At 55.8% G+C, this 21547-nt stretch overlaps 2 protein-coding genes across 2 annotated transcripts; one reads left to right on the top strand and one right to left on the bottom strand.

The window, feature by feature from the left end:
• The first annotated feature begins 6900 nt into the window (after positions 1–6900).
• LOC149273294 (all-trans retinoic acid-induced differentiation factor-like) lies at positions 6901–10307 on the top strand. The gene is made up of 7 exons (XM_089506517.1): positions 6901–6966; positions 8255–8382; positions 8462–8533; positions 9353–9424; positions 9507–9628; positions 9824–9924; positions 10203–10307. The coding sequence occupies exons 1-7, from the start codon at positions 6901–6903 to the stop codon at positions 10305–10307; spliced, it is 666 nt and encodes a 221-aa protein (XP_089362643.1).
• A 2094-nt stretch (positions 10308–12401) lies between these two features.
• On the bottom strand, positions 12402–16877 carry GPN1 (GPN-loop GTPase 1). Its single transcript, XM_089506516.1, has 14 exons — positions 16782–16877; positions 16396–16489; positions 16279–16318; positions 15542–15608; positions 15343–15380; positions 15170–15248; positions 14599–14693; positions 14283–14328; positions 13936–14082; positions 13695–13777; positions 13389–13428; positions 13152–13248; positions 12830–12934; positions 12402–12487 (listed from the first exon to the last, which is right to left on the bottom strand). The coding sequence occupies exons 1-14, from the start codon at positions 16875–16877 to the stop codon at positions 12402–12404; spliced, it is 1113 nt and encodes a 370-aa protein (XP_089362642.1).
• Positions 16878–21547: the final 4670 nt, after the last annotated feature.

The raw sequence follows: 21547 nt of genomic DNA, 5'->3' as shown, positions 1-21547 counted from the left end.
CCTTTTCCGCCAGAAGCATTACTGTGTGGGGGACGGATGTGACCTCTGCAGGGGATGTCTGTAATCCGGGGATGCCGGGGCGCAGACCAGCAGGGGTGGCACCGACCGTGCACAGAGATCCCCAAATAACGCGTTTTTATTATATTTTACTACAGATTTCTTACACTCTCCGTTACTATTTTTGTGCGGTTTTATGGGGTTTTTTCCTGAAAATGATTACTAATTTTTACAAACACAGAAAATGGAAAGTTAAGGAAACTCACGTGGGGTACTAAAAACCCCGGCCGTGAAGGGGTTAAACACATAAAGGGGCAGCAGGGGAGTTTATTTCACGGGAGGAACGAGAGCGGAATCTAAAACGAGAGGATCAGAGGCTGAAACGGAACGGAAGGGAGTTTTACTTTACTGAGGGGGTGGTGGATAAGTGGAACAGCCTCCCAGCAGAAGTGTCGGCGTGAATGCCTCGTTGGGGTCGGAGGAGAAAACGGGCAGACTGGTTCGAGATGATAGAAAGGCGACAGTAACTCAAATAACCCCTCGTTACACCCAAGGCCTGCAGAATCCCATCTCTGAACGCACAGCGAACCTCCAGCAGCAGAAGACCCCACCGGGTGCCACTCCTGTCAGCCGAGAACCGGAAACCGAGGCTACGATTCCCACAGAATCCCCAAAACCGGACACCGGGAGCCTGGAGGACGCTGCGGGGTCTGAGGAGTCTCCGTTCCGGCTGCGACATTCAGACGGCCGGGTCAACAACAGGAAAGCTGGGATCCGTCCTGCCTCGTGTCAGCCGGTCAGGCCGGTGGGGGGTGTAACGGGGCGGCATTTTCTTGGCGCACTTTGGGCCCCTGAGTACCCATTGAGCATCGTTTATACATTGTAACAGCTGACCGTGCCATCGCTTTATGACCGCAGCGACCGTGTGATGTCATCACGTCCATACGGACCAAAATCTCTGAGGAACGTTTCCGGCACCTTGTAGAAAATCTGCCTCGAAGAATGAAGGCAGTTCTGGGGGCAACAGGGGGTCCGACCCAGTACTAGCAACGTGTACCTAATAAAGTGGCCAGTGACCCAACGCCCTCCACACCGTCACGGCTTGGCAAGTAGTCCTGACCGTGACAGATGGGGTTCTAGGCTCTCTGGGTAAATAGATGGGGTTCTAGGCACTCTGGGTAAACAGATGGGGTTCTAGGCACTCTGGGTAAATAGATGGGGTTCTAGGCACTCTGGGTAAACAGATGGGGTTCTAGGCACTCTGGGTAAATAGATGGGGTTCTAGGTACTCTGGGTAAACACATGGGGTTCTAGGCACTCTGGGTACACAGATGGGGTTCTAGACTGGTTAAACTGATGGGGTTCTAGGCTCTCTGGGTAAGAAGGGTTGCACATTTTTCTGTAATTTATGCTGCAGTCCCCAACTCACCCCAAATCCTGACTCCTGGTTAATGCCCCAATAGGAGTAAAGGACAGGAATAGACCCCTGGGCTGTCCCCAAGGCGCAGGGAGTCTCGGCACGTCTGCTCCACACAGCCCAGGAATGCAAGATATTCCCTGCCATGGGGAGGAGGGAGAGGAGACAGGCACAGACAGGGAGCTGGGACACAGGGCGTGGGCAGGAGAGAGGGTGTGGGCAGCCGGGGCGCAGACAGGAGGGGAGACACAGGCTGCTTCCCAAAGCTCTTGGACTCCAAAGAGCTGACAATCTAAAGCGCAAGACGAGCAAAAAGCATCTCCCGGGATAATAAGGTGAGAGACAGAGAGGGCCACACGCTCGCCCTTTCTGTCAGGTGACGGTCTGGAATTTGGACCCGGATCCCTCGCTCCCTCTTTCCTGCTCGGCGTCCTCCTTCCACGCGACCTTACCATGTATGAGCAGTGCGACTGCGTCTCAATAACAGATAAGAGAGGAGAGAGGATAAAAGAGACGGGGGGGTGGGAGAGGGGATAAGAGAAAGAGATATAAGAGAGAGAAGGGATAAGAAAGACGGGGAGAGGAGAGACAGAGGGGATTCAAGAAGGAGACAGGGCAGAGGAGAGAGTCGGAGGCGAGATAAGAGAGGATGAGAGACCCCCACAGGAATGTAACGAAGGACAGGACGATGTTTATTTTAAAGGAGGTGAAAAGTTACAACAAAAGAGAGTGGTAGCTAAGTGGAGCCGCCTCCCAGCAGAAGTGGTAGAGCGTAATACAGTGAGGGGATTAAACATGCATGGGATAGACAGACGGCTCCTGAATCTAAGACGAGACCAACGACTGATTAAGGTTTGAGTCTTTACAGCAGTTGAAACGGACGACTAGCCGGGGGCCGGATGGGGCCGATCTGCGGACGGGTTCCGTGTTTCTAACTACCCTATTTTCTGTTGGGCAGTCTTGATTTCCGGGCAGTCTGCTGTTCTACCGATCTGCCCCGGTGTCCTGGTCTGGTGGGCAGTGGGGATCATGGATAAGGCAGCATAGACCGTAATCATCCATGTGGCCCCCTCGTGGATAGGGAGGCTCCGGGTGAAGCTGCTTCCCGGGGGCTCCGAGTTTCTCTAGCACAGGGCTATGTTTAGCCACGCCCACTCCGACTAACCCTTATATTATCCGGGGCTAGCCCTGCCCACCAGCCAGTTAACCCCTCACATGGATAGCCCCACCTCTATTGTAGACACTGCTGCAGAAGAGGGGCTGTTCCCAGGTATGCTCCCTAAGGTTATAGTACTACACCAATCCCCGCCTCTAACCCCGCCCCCACCATGCCCTTCCCATTAACTGTATCCCACTTTGAGCACCTGAAATGTTGGGGCGTGTGCTTAAAGGACCCCTCCCACTGTCATGGAAGCTTGTGGGGCCCACCTCAGTGGCTGGCGTGACAGGTGTGAGGGTTGTCAGCCCCTCTGCCACCAAAGCAGGGGCAGGTTCCTTCATCATGTGGGCCCCTCAGGGGGCAGTAATATACTTTTACTTCATTCTGGGACATGGCAGGGGATGGGGCCACTCCTCCAGCAATTAGCATGGGACACGTGGTCACCCCAGACACTGACAAGCATTACCTCTTGGGGTCGCTCCAGGCCATGCATGTCTCGGCTCATGTTACGCGTCATCTCTTGGCGCCACGCGTGTCTCGGCTCACGTTAAGCGTTATCTCTTGGGGCCGCTCCAGGCCACGCGTGTCTCGGCTCACGTTAAGCGTTATCTCTTGGGGCCACGCGTGTCTCGGCTCACATTAAGCGTTATCTCTTGGGGCCGCTCCAGGCCACGCGTGTCTCGGCTCACGTTAAGCGTTATCTCTTGGGGCCACGCGTGTCTCGGCTCACGTTAAGCGTTATCTCTTGGGGCCACGCGTGTCTCGGCTCACGTTAAGCGTTATCTCTTGGGGCCACGCGTGTCTCGGCTCACGTTAAGCGTTATCTCTTGGGGCCGCGTGTCTCGGCTCACGTTAAGCGTTATCTCTTGGGGCCACGCGTGTCTCGGCTCACATTAAGCGTTATCTCTTGGGGCCGCTCTAGGCCACGCGTGTCTTCGCTCACGTTAAGCGTTATCTCTTGGGGCCGCTCCAGGCCACGCGTGTCTCGGCTCACGTTAAGCGTTATGTTTTCGTGGTAGCTGATGCTTCTCACGTTTGAACGTGTAAAGGGTGGTCCAACTCTGGTGTCTCCATCCCCGTATTATAGACCCCAGATAGTCCCACGGTTACCGGGGGGTCTCCGTGCCTCTGGTGGGAGGGCTCCACTGTTTTTTTGCCCATGTTGAGTGTATTTTGCAGGTTGTTGCTGCCCCTGGCGGCTCACGGCAGAGATTTCCGTGGTGACCACGAGGAGTCCGGCCCCGTACAGACCCCGATGTCCTGGGCTTCGTGACACGTCTCCATTAGAAGAGCCAGAAGCGTGCCGGCCGCGGGGTAATACAGTCTGTGGCCATGGCTGAGGGTCATAAGGTAACGGAATTCTGCATGTTAACCCTCTCCAGCCCGTGTCTGTAAGGAGCGAAGGCCACGTCTTTATAGCCCTCGCTGTAATTAGTGTCTCCGTGTCCTCTGAGTATCACTGGGTGATCGGGGCCCCAGAGAGTATGATTTGATTGTCCCAGGTGCCCGCAACCTGCCCTATTACCGTGTCCCGCTACTGTGTCTCGTTACCGTGTCCCACTACCACGTACAGCAACCTGTCCCCTTACCGTGTCTCGTTACTATGTCTCATTACTGTGTTCCGCTACCACGTCCTATCCCTGTGTCCCATTACTCTGTCCCGTTACTCTGTCCCTTTACCACGTCCCGTTCCGCGTCCCGTTACTCTGTCCCGTCTCTGCTCCCAAAACACTAACCATATGCATGGAGTGGTCATTTCACATCCGTGCCATTCTGTCTTCCTTTTCACAGCCCCTAGTGGGTGGGACTGTGGCCCCTGGGTGGGCTCAGCGCAGTGGGACGTGGTGTTATGTTTGACGTTTCCTTCCTGCAGACCTCGCTTGATGAGGAAGTTTGGGACAAACCCGTGTGCGAGTGGACGGTGCAGGACGTGTGCTGCTGGCTACATACGGGGCCCCTGCAGGATGGAGTTGGACTGGTCCAGGCAGCCTTCACCCACAGCATCAATGGTACGTTCCTGGTATATACAGAAAAGCAGGCACGGGGCGCGACCACGTGCTGGGAAAGGGGTAACATCGTAACTGTTCCCCCAGGACGGGCTCTTCTGAGGCTGACGGACGAGAATCTGCAGAGGATGGGCGTTCACCGGCAGGACCTGCGCAGAGTCATCTTACTAGAGGTTCTGGAGCTCCGACTCCAACAAGAGCTTCAGCAACTGCTCTACATAACCATGGCTGAGACAACCTACCAGCGAGACCTCCCCACTGGGGGTGAGACAACCTACCAGCGAGACCCCCCCACTGGGGGTGACACAACCTACCAGCGAGACCTCCCCACTGGGGGTGAGACAACCTACCAGCGAGACCCCCCCACTGGGGGTGACACAACCTACCAGCGAGACCTCCCCACTGGGGGTGACACAACCTACCAGCGAGAGACCCCCACTGGGGGTAACACAACCTACCAGCGAGAGACTCCCACTGGGGGTGACACAACCTACCTGCGAGGCGAGTGAGAGAGACCACCACTGGGGGCGAGACAAAATAATAGTGAGGGTGAGAGACCCCCACTGGCGGTGAGACAACCTACCAGCGAGGGTGAGAGACAAAATACCAGTGAGAGTGAATGAGAGACTTCACCACTGGGGTGTGACAACCTACCAGCGAGGGTGAGAGACCACTACTGGGGGTGAGAGATCCCTGTGAGACCACTAGCCCTGATTCTATCTCTCTGGCAGCGCTCTCCCTGTGATTACAGATTAAACAGTGGCTGAGAACACGCACCGCCTGAGGAGTGAGAGACCCCACAGCACCTGGCTCCAATAATGACAACTAGAAGAGTGGCCCCTGGGCCCCATGCTAACAACTCGTCTATAACCGGCAGTGGTAAAACAGACCCCCGGCTCCATCTTTCCAAACCGGGTATTACTGACAGTTGGGAGGGGCCCTCAGCCGGCTATTACTGAAACTTGGAGAGCGGCCCCAGCCCCCTCAGCCGGGTATTACTGACAGAGAGCGGCCCCGGCTCCATCCTCCCCAGCCGGGTATTACTGACAGAGAGCGGCCCCAGCCGGGTATTGCTGACGGTCAGAGAGCGGCCCCAGGCCCCATCCGGGTATTACTGACCGTCAGAGAGCGCCCCACCGGCTCCATCCTCCCCGGCCGGGTATTACTGACAGAGAGCGGCCCCGGCCCCCTCAGCCGGGTATTACTGACAGTCAGAGAGCGGCCCCTGGCCGCGTATTAGTGACAGTTTTTTGGACTGTGGGTTAATTATGTTTTTTGGAACAAAATCCCCGGGAAATTTTGGCATCTTGTTTGCCCTGGGGTCACCACGACTCATAATAACTCATGCAGTTTAACCCCTGACTTAAGGCAAAGTCGAGGTATTTAGTAACACCGAGAACGGATTTTGCCACTCTCAAGATGGTGGCAACCTTTAAAAAAATAACCACGTTTCCAAGAGGGTCTCTCCACGAGGTGATCAAAAAATGTAACATGTATCTTTCCAAAAATCCTGGCAAGGAAAGGGTTAAAATAAAAGCATTTCAAATACCCCAGGGTGTCTATTTTTTATAAATATATGGTTTGAGGGGTATATCAGAGGCGTCCCAAATAGCACATGGAGGCAGAACTACCAGATTTGAAAAAAACAATGGTTTTCAAATAGAATTGCGCGACTTGGAATTATTGCCCCATAACGTGCAGAAAAACACAAAAAGTTTGGCTATTTCTGGGCCCGGGGCAGATATTCGGACGGATTTCGCAGGGTTTTCAGCAGCCTCTGAAGAGGAATAAATTATTTTTCAGATAATAGTGATAAAAAGTGTTTTTTTCCAATTTGTCAGCATATTTCATACTTTCTTTACAGTAAATTAGAGGGTTCGTTAAATATAACGGTTTCTGAAGAACAATCTATAACCGGTGCGGGGTCAGTAACCGATGCCAACAGCTCCTTAAAGGGTTAAGTGCCCACCCATTTGCGGCTGTTGGGGGGCACCCAGATACCCTAAAGCTGACCCCCGGTTACCCCCTGTACCCCGATCTGTTACCCCGCTCAGGAGGCAGCGAACTGATGATAAAAGTCACGTGACATTCCTTTATGTAGCGCTGGCGGGGAAGGGGTTAATGCTCGTGCTGCACTCCAGTCCTCCCGGTACCGTGTTCACGGCACCCGCCCCTTTCCGTCAGGGATCGCGGCCACGAGCGTCAAACGGAGCCCGGATTCACCGGCACGAAGGGGCGGAGCCATGGAAGCCCGTGGTTGGATGATCACGTGACAAAACATCACGTGGCATAACCTCAGGTCACATGACGCGCGTGGAATGATGGCGGCTGTGTCAGTGACGCTGTGTCTGAGCGTCTTCCTCGGGGCTGCGTGGGTCCAGGGGCAGGTAATAGTGTCACGGGTGGGCTGTAACGGGTGGGCTGTAACGGGTTAACAGGGTTACGGGGGCGGAGGGATCCGGTGTGAGAGGAGGATACGGGGGCGGTGGGATCCGGTGTGAGAGGATGATACGGGGAGGTGGGATCCGGTGTGAGAGTATGATATGGGGAGAAGGGATCCGGTGTGAGAGGATGATATGAGGAGGAGGGATCCGGTGTGAGAGGATAATACGGGGAAGAGGAATCCGGTGTGAGAGGATGATATGAGGAGGAGGGATCCGGTGTGAGAGGATAATACGGGGAGGTTGAATCCAGTGTGGGAGGATAATACGGGGAGGTTGGATCTGGTGTGAGAGGATGATACAGGGAGGAGGGATCCGGTGTGAGAGGATGATACGGGGAGGTGGGATCCGGTGTGAGAGGATGATACGGGGAGGTGGGATCCGGTGTGAGAGGATGATACGGGGAGGTGGGATCCGGTGTGAGAGGATGATACGGGGAGGAGGGATCCGGTGTGAGAGGATGATACGGGGAGGAGGGATCCGGTGTGAGAGGATGATACGGGGAGGTGGGATCCGGTGTGAGAGGATGATACGGGGAGGTGGGATCCGGTGTGAGAGGATGATACGGGGAGGTGGGATCTGGTTGTGAGAGGATGATACGGGGAGGAGGGATCCGGTGTGAGAGGATGATATGGGGAGAAGGGATCCGGTGTAAGAGGATGATATAGGGGGAGGAGGGATCCAGTGTGAGAGGATGATACGGGGGGGAGGAGGGATCCGGTGTGAGAGGATGATACGGGGGGAGGAGGGATCCGGTGTGAGAGGATGATACGGGGGGGAGGAGGGATCCGGTGTGAGAGGATGATACGGGGGGGAGGAGGGATCCGGTGTGAGAGGATGATACGGGGAGGTGGGATCCGGTGTGAGAGGATGATACGGGGAGGTGGGATCTGGTTGTGAGAGGATGATACGGGGAGGTGGGATCTGGTTGTGAGAGGATGATACGGGGAGGTGGGATCTGGTTGTGAGAGGATGATACGGGGAGGTGGGATCCGGTGTGAGAGGATGATACGGGGAGGTGGGATCCGGTGTGAGAGGATGATACAGGGAGGAGGGATCCGGTGTGAGAGGATGATACGGGGAGGAGGGATCCGGTGTGAGAGGATGATATAGGGGGCGGCGGGTTTCGGTGTGAGAGGATGATTTAGGGGGGGAGGTGGGATTCGGTGAATGGTACAGGGGGCGGTGGGATAATAACGTAGCGTCAGACACACCGCTGATTATTTCTCCCCAGATTTGCACGTCTTGCCCCGGTGATCTGAGGAATTCGTCCGAAGTGCTGCGCCTTTGTGGGGAGCGGGGAGCGAGGATACGGGGGAGATGCTGCGTCAGCCAGACGGGTGACAGCGAAGTCACTATAGGGTATGTGGGGCGGGGCCAGGAATGCTGGGCGGCGTTTGGGGCTGTCAGTCAATTTAACCCTTTATCTCTTATTCTCCAGTCTGGACCTGTGGAACTGCTCCCTGAGCCACCTGGACCCTGCGCTCAACCTCTCCGACTCCATCGTGGTGATGTAAGTGAGTTCGGCTTGTGGGGGGAATAGCTGGGGTAGCAGGGGACCCCCCCCAAACACACACAGCTGGGGTAGCAGGGGACCCCCCCACACACAGAGCCGGCCTTAGGTATTCTGGCGCCCTGTGCAGACTACTCCTCTGGCGCCCCCCCTGGCCCTTCAAACTACCCCCCCCTCTGCCCCTTCAAACTACCCCCCCCCCTCTGCCCCTTCAAACTACCCCCCCCCTCTGCCCCTTCAAACTACCCCCCCCCTCTGCCCCTTCAAACTACCCCCCCCTCTGCCCCTTCAAACTACCCCCCCCTGTGCCCCTTCAAACTACCCCCCCCCTTCAAACTACCCCCCCCCCCCTACTTCTCCTTATCCTAACTTACCTCGAGGAGTCCTGCGGTGGGAGCGGGAGGCATCCGTCTTCTCGCTCTGCCGCGGTGCCGGAATAGTCCGGCACCGCAACGGAGTCACGGAGAGTAAGGGGCGTCGAGCGGTTGCTGAGAACTTCACGAGCGCCCCTGCCCGGGACTTAGATTAAAGCATTGGGTTTTTGGGTTTTGGTTTTTTTTTTAACTTTATTTAAATGAATGATGTTAAATAAAGTTTAAAAAAAACCTGATGTTTTAATTTAAGTCCCGGGCAGGCGCCCCTGCTACCATGGCGCCCTGTGCGGTCGCACACCCCTAAGGCCGGCCCTGCCCCCCCAAACACACAGCTGGGGTAGCAGGGGACCCCCCCCCAAACACACACAGCTGGGGTAGCAGTGAACCCCCCTGCCCCGCCGGTATTACCCCGCCGTGTAAACCTGTGACTTTCCCGTTCTCCCAGGGATATCTCCCAGAATCCCCTGCTGGATCTGTCTCAGGAGTTGTTCAGGGGTCTCGCAGACCTGCGCTATATGTGAGTATCGGCTGCCCTTTAACCCTTGTGTCATTTGCCCCCCGCTAGCCTTTTGTTAATACCCCGTCTCTCCCCGTCTCAGAGCGCTGCCGCAAAACCTTAGCTGCCCGGGAGGGAACGACATGTGGGAGACGGTGACGGCGGGCGTGGATTCCAGGGTCTGCCAGGACCAGAAGAGTGCGTGTAACGGCTCGGGGGCCTTCGGTGAGCGGCAGAACCCCCAGAGCTGACAATCTAGGGGTCACAAAAAAAGGCCCTCTGTCTGCCCCCCATGAGATGGGAATCCTTAGTTCTGTGTTGGTCCTTATGGGGCAGGTGTCCAGGATGGGCCCCCGGGGCCAGCGCTGAGGGCCGTTAATGTCTGTGCCGGCGGGATGACGCTGTCCGTCTCTTCTCCAGCATTGCTGTGTCCGGAGAGCTCTCTCTGCGCTCCTGACGGCCCCGGCTACACGCGGTGCGTCTGTGCGCCGGGATTCCACGGCTACAAGTGTCTGCGGGAGGTGAGTGCACCCCGACGGCTGATGCTCAAGGCTGAGTGAGGGCAATTGTCTGGCGGGGCGTCTCTCTCACTCTCTGAAGGTGGTGGGGTGTCTTTTTCTCTGGGCGTCTCGCTCTCTGCCGGGGCTTCTCTCTGGGGGCATCTCTCTCTCTCTCTCTGCCGGTGGCGGGGCGTCTCTCGGAGGCAACTTTCTCTCTGCTGGTGGCGGGGCGGCTCTCTCTCGGGCATCTCTTTCTGCCAGCGTCTCTCTCTCTCTGTAACGCGTGCCGTCCCCCGCAGGGTGAGTTTCCGCTGCTCATGTTCTGCGGGATTCTCGGCGCGGTGAGTCTCTCCCTCGCCGCCCTTCTGTGGGTCACTCAGCGCAGGAAGGTGAAGAGCCAATAAAGCAGTTTGTGGGCCGCTCCACGTTCCCACCGCCCAGGACACACGGTGGTCTGCACCGGTCTGACGCCTGCCGGAGCTCCCGGCCCTCCTGCCCCTCATGTCACAGCGCTCACCCGGCCCCTCAGACCAATGGAGAAAATGAGTGCTGTCTCCGCAGCCCCCGTCTCTGCACACGGCCGTCTCTTACTGTTCTGGATGTATCGAGACCCTCTATTATTTCAGGGTGGCCCCCGCGGGCTGTCAGGGTCTGTCACGTTTGAATTAAACACCTTGACCCGGGCAGATTCAGTGAGTCTCATTTACTGCGCATGCCCTGAGGGGCAGAGTCGAGGGGGGCCATCTCGTTTATGGCGGGGGGGGAATTCGGTGGGTTACGTTTATGGCGCAGGCTCGGGGGGGGGGATTCAGTGGGTCTCGTTTACGGCTAATCTTTCCCATAAAGCAGGGGCGTCCAACGTGCGGCCCTCCAGCTGCTGCAGGACTACATCTCCCATACTCCTCAGCCAGCCCCTTACCTGAAAGAGCATTATGGGAGATGTAGTCCTGCAGCAGCTGGAGGGCCGCACGTTGGACGCCCCTGCCATAAAGCCTCAGCAACAAGAAGCCACATCATGGGAACCTGCCCGGCAGAGGGGCATCTGGTTAAAGTGCCAGCTGCCCTGATCTTACAGTATAAGAGGCGTGGAAAATCCACGCGCTCCCCCTCCACTCGCTGTCTCCCCCCCCCCATCCACTGAACGCTTCCTCCTCTACATTAAGTCGGTTCTCTCCGGTAAAAGGGGGGTTTTTCTCTCCTCCTGTCCAGCCTTGGTCCGTTCTCGTCGTACCCGGTTTCTCTCAAATACACTTGCTTATATCTCCAACCTCTCCCTCTCTACTGGATCCTTTTCATCCTCCTTCACGCACCTAACATCACTCCTATCCCAAAAAGGCCCTCCCGGCTGCTCTGTCCAAATACCGACCCGTCTCTCTTATGTCCTCTTGACTCCATCTCCTTACTCCCCGCTCTGCTGAGACGCCCCTCGCTAGAATTACTAACGACCTCCTCGCGGCCGGGCCCAGGGCCGCCGCTCCATGATAATCCCACCGGACGTTTCTGCTGCTTTCGGCACCGCAGACCACCCTCTCCTCCTTCAAATGCTTCCTGATCTGTCTCTGCTCCTACCATCTCCAGTAACACCCCTAGGCTCAGTTCTAGGACCTCTTTATTCTTCCTCACTTAGCAAACTGATCTCATCCTTTGCCTTCCAATACAACCTGTATGATGAGGGCACCCAGATCCTGCGCCGTGTCCCCCGCGCCCGTCTCTACCGGGATGTCTCCGCATTTCCTGATACTCAATCTCTCCAAAACCGAACTTCTCTTCCATTCAGTCCGTCTCAAACATTACGGCATCCTTTCCAGACACACGCTGCCCCTGCTGACTAGCTCTGTTAAAAGCCAGGGGGGTCTTCGGGGAGGAAAAACTTGTGCCCGTCTTTTATAAAGGAGAACTAACCTCTGGGCGTTAAACAATCGCGCGAGCCGCAGGAGAGCGAACCCAACGCCCGCGAGACGAGAGACAGAACCCAACAAGCTGGAAATCAGTGAATTTATTCCCTTGATCTGCTCCGGGTTTAACCCGGGATAACCCCAAATGCTGCAGGGGGGTACAGATATAGAGGGGGCATCTCCAAAAACAACCAGTAAAGGAAGCAAAGGCACCATTAACTCATTCATTACTCCTTCCACACCGATTGGAGGAGATCCTGAAACCCACCGCTGGAGGAAGATGTGAGAAACGACCTCTTCCAGGCGCTGCGGGGGTCCGCGAGAAATCCTCCGTTACCGGTACGTCACAGCCGTAGAGCCAACGCTGCCGGGCCGACGGGAAGGGGCAGCATGAAGCATAGTCTGCCCCGGGGCCGACAAGGACAGGCGAGAGGGGATGACGGCGCAGCCGCCGTCCAAACCACCCGCTCTACCGGGCACACGGTAGCCGCTCAGCCCGATTCTAGCGGGGTCCGTAATAATTAGCGCCAGGTACGGCCCTCGCGTGATTGCAGCCGCTCAATGTCTCACACAACGGCCCCCGCTCAGGCTCCTCCGCCTGCCTCAGTGGCCGCTCTGCTGCCGGTACTTGCTCTGGGCCTGCTGCAGAAAGTTCTGGAAGGCTGGTTCCTCCAGCTGTGCCTCGGCCACTGCCACAAAGCAAACAATAGGTTACCAATCAGCAATAACGTGGTAGGTGATTGGTGAACGAGACACACGGTTGTACTCAGACCGGTCATTGGACGGATCCCGGGGATCCTCGGCCATCGTGTATCCATGACCAGCATCACCGCCCCAACCAAGAGGGTTGTTATTAGGATCTCACAAAGGGCGACCAATCAAAAGGTTCTCCTGTGATTACACACGTTATACTACACCATCCGGCCACTGGCGCGTGGCCCCCAAGCACCAAAATCATCATTTAACATTAAATATCCCAAACTGTGCACCCCCCCCCCCCCCCCCCCCGATCGAGTCAAATCTCTCCTCACAAGAATGATCAATGTCATCCGTATCGCTGTCCTCCGCCTCATCGTCATCCATGTTTCCCCGCATGAGGATCAGGTCAGAGGGTCCCTCGGCTGCGTCGTCAGACCCTGGAGAGAACGAGAGGTGAGGGCTCCGTAATGCGTCCAAATAGAGAGCATGAGACAGCTAGCTTTATAATACCGAGCCCTCAATCCACCCCTCTCTGGCCACAGTCCCTACCACCACCGGCCAGGCCCACCCGCCTCATCACTGGCAGTAGCACCGGCAGGACCAACTGGACCCGCTCCCCACCCACCGGCAGCACCGGCCGGACCCGCTCCCCACCATTACCTGGGATTTGTCCGGAATCCAGAGCGACCGATCCCATGTCCCTGTGCAGTCTGTCGAGCTGCTCATGCTGCTCGCGTTTCTTCTCCTCCTCCTACAGAGTATGAAAGATCTCAGTTCTGAAATAACACGCAACTTGGCATGACAAACAACATGCTGTACACGGCTACGTGTCAAGCACTAAAACTGGCAGACATGTGACACGATGCAGGATCATACAGCGCACACACTTACCGCCAGCCGCTGCAGACGCTCGTATTCCGGCCGGTATTCCCTGGGGAGCAGAGAGGGCAGGTGAGTATCGGCAAAATACCCAGAGACAGCCCCCCGTAGCAGTCGTCAGACGCCCCCGCACCTCAGAGTCTACCGTCACCTATTAAATATTTTACACGGGAGTCGTAACGAGACCCCCAGCCCCCCCATCAGTACATCTACACTCTGAACGAGACGAAAAGCCACCCACTGGGAGCCGTCTGGACCCTCACGCCACATTCTACACTGCCGACAGGGCAAGAACCACCGAGCAAACTGCCCCTTTACCTCTCGTACTCGTCAGCTGCTTCCGCCACCTTCTGAAAGAATTCCTCCATCCCGGCTCCAGTGACGGCGGAGACCCCAACCACCTGCAGGAGACAGAGGGGCTCACAAGGGTCTGGCCACCAACGACGGGAGGCAGCGCCACGTAAATGCCTGCGTAGGGTCTGATCTGCTGGTACGCGGGTGACTCGTGACCCAGACGGAGGACAGGGAGTTTGCGCATGCGCCTATGGGGATACATTACCCGCAGAGTGTTGTAGAACTCGTCCAGTACGAGGCTCATGGACCGAGTCAAGTTACTGACGTACGACGTCTCCTGATTCAGAGCGTCCTGAAAGCTCTCGAAGTCCTGCATCCACTCCACGGCAAAGCTGTGATCGATGATGTCTGTCTGCAAGAGACGGGGGGGGGGCGCTCTTAGGGCGAGAGGCAAGAGACGGGGGGGGGGCTCTTAAGGCGAGAGGCAAGAGACGGGGGGGGGCTCTTAAGGCGAGAGGCAAGAGACGGGGGGGGCTCTTAAGGCGAGAGGCAAGAGACGTGGGGGCTCTTAAGGCGAGAGGCAAGAGACGGGGGGGCTCTTAGATCACTCACCTTGTTCATGACGATGATGAAGGGCAGCTTGGTTTTGTACATTATACTGAAAGGATGAGAGAACAAAGATTAGTAACCTGCTGCGCTGTGAAAGTGGGGGCACTAAAGGGCCACGCATGCCCAGAACGCCGAGTCACTGTCGGTTTGAGGAGGAGGAGACTGTGCTGGTCTGCTCCCCCGGCAGCTGCTTTGTGACAGGTAGCAGCCCCCGTCACATGCGCGCTCCCAATGCACTGTCCATTAGAAGGACTCATCAACGCCGGCCGCGCCATCTCCGGAAAAAGGAGCGAAGCAGCAGCTTGCCTGCGTCACTTACCTGCAGGCATACAGCATGTTGGACATGAAGGTAACTGGGTTGGTGCTTCTAGATGTGTCCATCACATAAACCACCACGGAGGGGAACGAGGAGGCCTGAAGAGTAGAAAAAGAGAGAATAGTCGTATTAAGCAAACAAATGGTTAAATCACCCACGCCGTCCCCGCAGCAGGGAGGTAACGGAGCACAAGGGCCCCGGACACTGGCTGCAGGGGACACAGCGTGACAGAACGCAAACAGGCACGGGATGAGTATATAGCTCCTGAATATATAGAGTGGTAGATAAATGCAGCAGCCTCCCAGCAGAAGTGGTAGAGACTACTCCAGTGCATGGGATGGACATATGGCTCCTGAATCTAAGACGAGACCAACGACTGATTAAGGTCTTTACAGCAGGAGATACGGGCGACTAGACTCCCGGAGTTTGGAGACAGTCCCGCTAAATGACCAGAGGCTCTGCCGCAGGCCACGAACGTTCAACAATCACGTAACGAGCCGACGAGCGGCGCCGGGACTCCTCCCCGGCAGCAAGCGGCACGGCTTAGACCAGCACTCAGACCCCAGCCACTCACCAGAGCTTCAGTGATGATGGTGCCGGACGCAGACCAAGTGAACACTTCAATCTGTCCGGGAGTGTCGATCAGAACGTACCTGGGTGGAAGAGCCGGGGATCAGCAGCAAGAAATACGACTTAAGCGGCTGGTAGCGGTCACCGACCGCACGCGCCGACTGTCAGGATACTCACCGGCAATCCTTCTGTCTCTTCTCAACAAACCTCACCACCTGTGGAGTAAGGCAGGGGATTATATAATCAGAGGGTACCAACAGCACTGCTGGCTCCGGGGGCATCAGACGGGGGCAGGAGGGCTCATTTAGACTCGGCCAATAAGGGTGAGGCAGATAACATGGCGAGTGGACGTACCCCACAGACAGCAAACACTCACCTGATCAAAGCGGGTGGCAAACAGATTGAGAGAGGTCACGATGCCGCCGTTGGGTCCGAGTCCATATCTGGCAGATCGGTTCAGGAAACCCGAAGCAGCTCAACAAGCACTCGGTGCGCTAAACCAAGTCCCCCTCCGGGGCACCAGTAACCCAAACCAGCAGAACCAGTAAGTGCCGGTCCAGTCACTCGCTCGGGCGTCCTCCTGTCATTGAGCCCAGAGTAAATAAACTGCCCTGACCTCACTCACCGTCTACCTGCCTGCCTGTCCCGACCTTATTCACCATCTGCCTGCCTGCCTACCTGTCCCAACCTCACACTGTCTGCCCGCCTGCCTGTCCCGACCTCACTCACCGTCTACCTGCCTGCCTGTCCCGACCTCACACTGTCTGCCCGCCTGCCTGTCCCGACCTCACTCACCGTCTGCCTGCCTTTCCCGACCTCACACTGTCTGCCTGCCTGCCTACCTGTCCCGACCTCACACTGTCTGCCCGCCTGCCTGTCCCGACCTCACTCACCGTCTGCCTGCCTTTCCCGACCACACACTGTCTGCCTTCCTGCATACCTGTCCCGACCTCACACCGTCTGCCTGCCTGCCTTTCCCGACCTCACTCACCGTCTGCCTGCCTGTCTCGACCTCACACATCATCTGCCAGCCTGCCTGCCCTGACACCGTCTGCCGCAGAGTGTTCTCGTCAGCGTAGCACCGCTCCCAGTGGCAGCAGGTAATAAGGATACTGCTTCATGACTTCCTTGTAGTTGACCGTGTCACGGATATCTGCAATAAGACAGACTGGGGTGAGGGGCAGAGCTCTCGGCGTCAGGACTGACGCTCAGGCAGGGGGGCGCACGTACCTATATTGGCTGGAAAGGGGATCTCGTGCACCGCAGGGTCCAGATTGATGACGTAAGGAGGAGAGTTCTTCCCGTGGAGATGAGCCGTGAGTCTCTGAGCAAAAGAGAAACAGAGCTGAATAACTGAGCCGCCGGGCACCAAACCGGACAAAGCGAGGCGTAAAGAGACTGCAGTGACCTGCGCTCCCGGTATAAGGAGGACCGAGCAGTTACTCCGAGCCGGGGCTCGTAATATTATTTACCACACAGACGGCTGGGGCAGATTAGGGAAACCCAACCAAACTGTGACCAAATGCTGCGCAATGCCCAGCGCTGGACGTGCAAAACAAACAAACACACACACACACACACACACACCTGTGACATGACATTTAATATACACATACCTGCACAAACGTTGTTTTCCCTGAGCCGGCCATGCCCAGCACTATCATACAGAGAGCCTCCGCTCCCTCCGTTACAGGCTGCGCACTCTCCGCCATGCCGCACAAATTCACCGCCGCTTCCGGCAGCACCAGCGAGTGTGCGGCCAGAGCGCCTTCCACTCTCACCACAGAGAGGAGTACGGCGGGCCACAGCGCCTCCCAATTTTACCACGGCGGGCCAGAGCGCCTCCTCCACCGCCCAAAATAGTGGTACGGCTGGATACTGGTTCCCATGACAACCCATACTGACAAACACGTGACAGCACAATAACACCAGCTGACACACAGCGCATGGCGACACCGGCCCTCTACTGCCCACCACCCTGTACTGCCCCGGCACTGCTATCAACCCACCCTGTACTGCCCCTGGCACAGAATCACCTACCACCCACCCTGTACTGCCCCGGGCACAGAATCCACCACCCTGTATTGCCCCGGCACTGCTATCAACCCACCCTGTACTGCCCCTGGCACAGGATCACCTACCACCCACCCTGTACTGCCCCAGGCACAGAATCCACCACCCTGTATTGCCCCGGCACTGCTATCAACCAGTCCTGTACTGCCCCTGTCTCAGAATCAGCTACCACCCACCCTGTACTGCCCCTGGTACAGAATCCACCACCCTGTACTGCCCCGGCACTGCTATAAACCCACCCCGTACTGCCCTTGGCAAATAATCACCTACCACCCACGTTGTACTGCCCTGGCACAGAATCACCTACTACCTACTCTGCACTGCCCCTGGCGTGGAATCACCCACCCTGTACTGCCCCTGGCATGGTATTACCCACCAGGGGCGTAACTAGACGCCTCAGGGCCCGGGTGCGAGAATCTGTTAAGGGCCCCCCCACCCCCTCACCCCCCCCAAAAAAACATGATTTTTACCCAACAATTTTTTTTCAACTAATTCAACAAATTCAATTTACATATTGAATCATATCTGTAAAAAAATCAAAGAAAAAGGGGCGCATGTACAAAGGGCATAATCCAGGGGTGTCCAAGTTTTTTCTGCAGTGGGCCACTTCATCAGAATTGTATACGTGCGCGGGCCGCACTCATTTTTCACTGTGACAAAAAATATGGCCTTTAATAAAATATGCTGATTAAAATAAAGTAAAATGACACAAAACCTTTACTCTTCCTCTCACTGATTTCTGGGCCTTGAAAGTTTTGCGACTACAAATTCAGGATTCCCTAGATTTATTCTAGGGATGAACTAAAATGAAAATTCTGGACCAAAACATTCAGGGTTCACTTAGCCAAAACTGAAAATGACCCCCACCTTTAAAAATACTAATAAAAACTCACATGTTTAATAAAAGTAGGTAACACGCAATTGGACAAAATTAGCAATATGACTTGGCATGATAGGAGTGTGATTGCTAACAGCAATCACACTCCTATCATACCCAGGCAACCAGTAAATGCTGGTACCTAGGCATGATGGGACTGTGCTCGCTGTGATTGCTGTTAGCAATCACACTCCTATCATGCCAAGTCAGTCAGTACATGCTGGTACAGGGTGGCTGTAAGTGATGTGCAGACCCCATACTGCTGGCAGTATCACTACACAAGGGGGGCAGCTAGCTAGGTTTCAGCATGTACTGGCTGACTTGGCATGATAGGAGTGTGATTGCTAACAGTAGTCACAGTCCCATCATGCCTAGGTTCCAGCACTTACACATCCATCCAGTAAATGCTGGAACCTAGGCATGATGGGACTCTGATTGCTATTAGCAATCGCACTCCTATCATGCCAAGTCAGCCAATACACGCTGGTACAGGATGGCTGTAAGTGATGTGCAGACCCCATACTGCTGGCAGCATCACTACACAAGGGGGGCAGCTAGCTAGGTTTCAGCATGTACTGGCTGACTTGGCATGATAGGAGTGTGATTGCTAACAGCAATCGCAGTCCCATCATGCCTAGGTTCCAGCACTTACACATCCATCCAGTAAATGCTGGAACCTAGGCATTATGGGACTGTGATTGCTGTTAGCAATCACACTCCTATCATGCCAAGTCAGCCAGTACATGCTGGTACAGGGTGGCTGTAAGTGCAGACCCCATACTGCTGGCAGCATCACTACACAAGGGGGCAGCTGGCCAGGTTTCAGCATGTACTGGCTGACTTGGCATGATAGGAGTGTGATTGCTAACAGCAATCACAGTCCCATCATGCCTAGGTTCCAGCACTTACACATCCATGCTATCACACACACACACACTCATTTATTCATATAATCATTAATTCACAGATTCATTCCCTCAATCACACACACTCATTCAAACACCCTCCCCACCCCCTTACCTGCACTGCAGCTCCTCGATGCCGCTCACAGACTTCAGCAGGGGGCGCGGCCTCCCTCTGCCTTCTCTGCTAAAGCACAGAGGAAGTAGGATGTCACGTGAACTCCGCTTCCTCTGTGCTGTCCAGAAGACCCTCCCACAAGTAGCAGGGCTTGAGGTGCGACTCGTGTAAGATCGGTTGCCCTGGCTGCCGATCTTACGCGGGCCCCTACTCGAGGTCTCGCGGGCCGCATTTGGCCCGCGGGCCGCATGTTGGACGCCCCTGCCTTATTTAAAAAAAAAAAAAAATTAAAAAAGATTTCGGGCGGCCCCTTGGCTTGGGCCCCCCTGCCGCCGGGGCCCGGTCGCAGTCGCGACCCCTGCGACCCCGGTAGATCCGCCACTGTTACCCACCCTGACTGCCCCCAGGGGTCGGCACCAACTTTGCTCACGGTGGGCGATATAATGATGTTCTATGGACCTTCACAACTCAGACACCTTGCCTGACCCTGCCCCTCCCCCAACACATCACCCATTATAATTACTATGCTCTACTAATGGAGAAGATTTGATAAGAGGGCAGTTAGGAGGGTATTTGGAGGTAAGGGCAGTTAGAAGGGTATTAGGAGATGAGGGCAGTTAGGAGGGTATTTGGAGGTAAGGGCAAAGGTTGCAGGTCTCCTTGAAATTAGGTTGTTTCTCCCGCTTTCCTGACGCACACAAGAATATCCCTGATCCCATGCTCTCTCTCGCACTCACTCATTCTCTCACACTCGCTCTTTCACGCTCTCACTCATGCTCTTCACCGACCACTTTGTATCCCTGTCTCCTTTCCTGCAGCTCCGCGTCTCTGTCTTATTTCTTTGTCCGCCGCATCAGATCCGTTAACCAGGATGGGGCCAAGCGCACACTCTCCTCCCCAATTGGCAGAACGGTTGAGAGGCTCCGCCCTTTTGCTTATTTCCTCAAGATAGCCTGAATAATGCCGACGGATTGCCAACGTTTCTGCACCTCGCTCCGCAAACCCGTCTGCATTATTCTGGCCTCTTGGAGTACTGCAAAAGGGCGGAGCCCTCCAAGGGGACAGGCCCATCCTCCTTTCCGCCAATTGAAGAGGGTGTGTGTGGAGGCTCCACCCCTCTGAGGAAGCGCTCCGGAGACCTAGTCAATGGAGCTGATACTGGGGAGAAGCGGATGAAGAACAAGAAGAGGCGAAAGAAGAAGCGGAGCTGCGAAAAGGAGACGGGGTACGGAGAAAGTAGAGAGCGTGAGGGGTCACTGGAGAGCCCTGACTGCCGGCCTCCTCCCTACTGACTATGGGCCCTGGGTTTGTAGAGACTTCTGTGGCTACCCCCAGCAGTATCATCTCATCACTGGCTGAGGGGATTATCTCTGGCAGACAGCCACGATCTGCCACCAGGGAGTGACCACCCACACCCCATGGTGCATTATTATGTCGTCCCCCCAACTTCCCTCCAGTTCCACCACTACAGACATTTACCCCGGCCATCCCTGGAACTGATTTGGGCCGGTAATAGATAGTGGCGGTTGGGACCCCTATTTTATTGTTAATCCCTGTTGTCTCTGGGAAGCAGATTAAGGGGGCGGTTTGTACCCCAATGTGTGTGAGAAATCCAGCCCTGTGTGTGAGAAATAAATCAGTCTTCGTTTTGGTTTTTACCCTACACTGAGTCTCAGCGAGTGACTGGGGAACAGGGGAAAGTGTGGTGTCCCAGGCTAAAGGAGCACAGGACAGCGGAGGTAGTCGGTCGGACTATAGAGCTCCATGACATTGGTGGCAGGCATATCAAGAGTTGTTTGACCGCGTTCTACAGTATGCCCCAGTGACCATGGATTTTATGGAGTGGTCATCTGAGGATGTTGATCCAGGAGAGGTGGATGGGACTGCGGTCTCCACCCCTGAGTCACAGGGATACTGAGCAGCTAATCCAGATCCAATACCGGAGCTACTGTATGTGACTGAACACCACAACCGGATCCAGAGATTGTGCATTTCATTAATTGGTTCGGGAGGGCATGCCCAGTGAAAGGAAAGTTTTCTGGGTGTAGTGGATGGGACTGCTGTCTCCACAAGCACCCACCCAGCAGAAGAGTTGCCATCAGAGTGCCACTGGGCTCTGCCTGCTGCCTTCCCTGTCTCCCGAGCCAGACCACAGCAACCTTGTAAGGTCCAATCAGGCAGCCCCAGAGACTGTGGTAGTGGTGCCACTGGTCTCTGCCCACCCCTCCCCCTTGTTTCTGAGTCTGGCCATGATGCTCCCGCAGTGCCCACTCAGACCACCCCAGCCAAAATACTGGCAACAGGAGAGAGGCCCCTATCTACCAGCACTGGGGGTCCCGTAAACCCCATAGAAGATCTTTCTCTGGGTCAGAGTGCAGCTGGCCTCTGCCCTCCAAAACCAGCAGTGGTGGA

Source organism: Sceloporus occidentalis, unplaced genomic scaffold (assembly GCF_023333645.1).
Source record: "Sceloporus occidentalis isolate IW3139 unplaced genomic scaffold, rSceOcc1.0.p SCAF_387, whole genome shotgun sequence".
NCBI classification, from domain to species: Eukaryota; Metazoa; Chordata; class Lepidosauria; order Squamata; family Phrynosomatidae; genus Sceloporus; species Sceloporus occidentalis.
Note: the sequence above shows the minus strand (reverse complement) of the source record. Positions and strands in the feature narration are given on the sequence as shown.

Excerpts from the sequence above, each read along its gene's own strand:
- GPN1 (XM_089506516.1), bottom strand. The coding sequence starts at position 16,877 with ATGGCGGAGAGTGCGCAGCCTGTAACGGAGGGAGCGGAGGCTCTCTGT. Across the intron at positions 14,083-14,282 it reads TCATCATCGTCATGAACAAG|ACAGACATCATCGATCACAG; the intron begins GTGAGTGATCTA and ends CGTCTCTTGCAG. Across the intron at positions 13,429-13,694 it reads GCAGCTGACGAGTACGAGAG|GGAATACCGGCCGGAATACG; the intron begins GTAAAGGGGCAG and ends TCTGCTCCCCAG.
- LOC149273294 (XM_089506517.1), top strand. The coding sequence starts at position 6,901 with ATGGCGGCTGTGTCAGTGACGCTGTGTCTGAGCGTCTTCCTCGGGGCT. Across the intron at positions 8,534-9,352 it reads TCCGACTCCATCGTGGTGAT|GGATATCTCCCAGAATCCCC; the intron begins GTAAGTGAGTTC and ends CCGTTCTCCCAG. Across the intron at positions 9,425-9,506 it reads CTCGCAGACCTGCGCTATAT|AGCGCTGCCGCAAAACCTTA; the intron begins GTGAGTATCGGC and ends TCCCCGTCTCAG.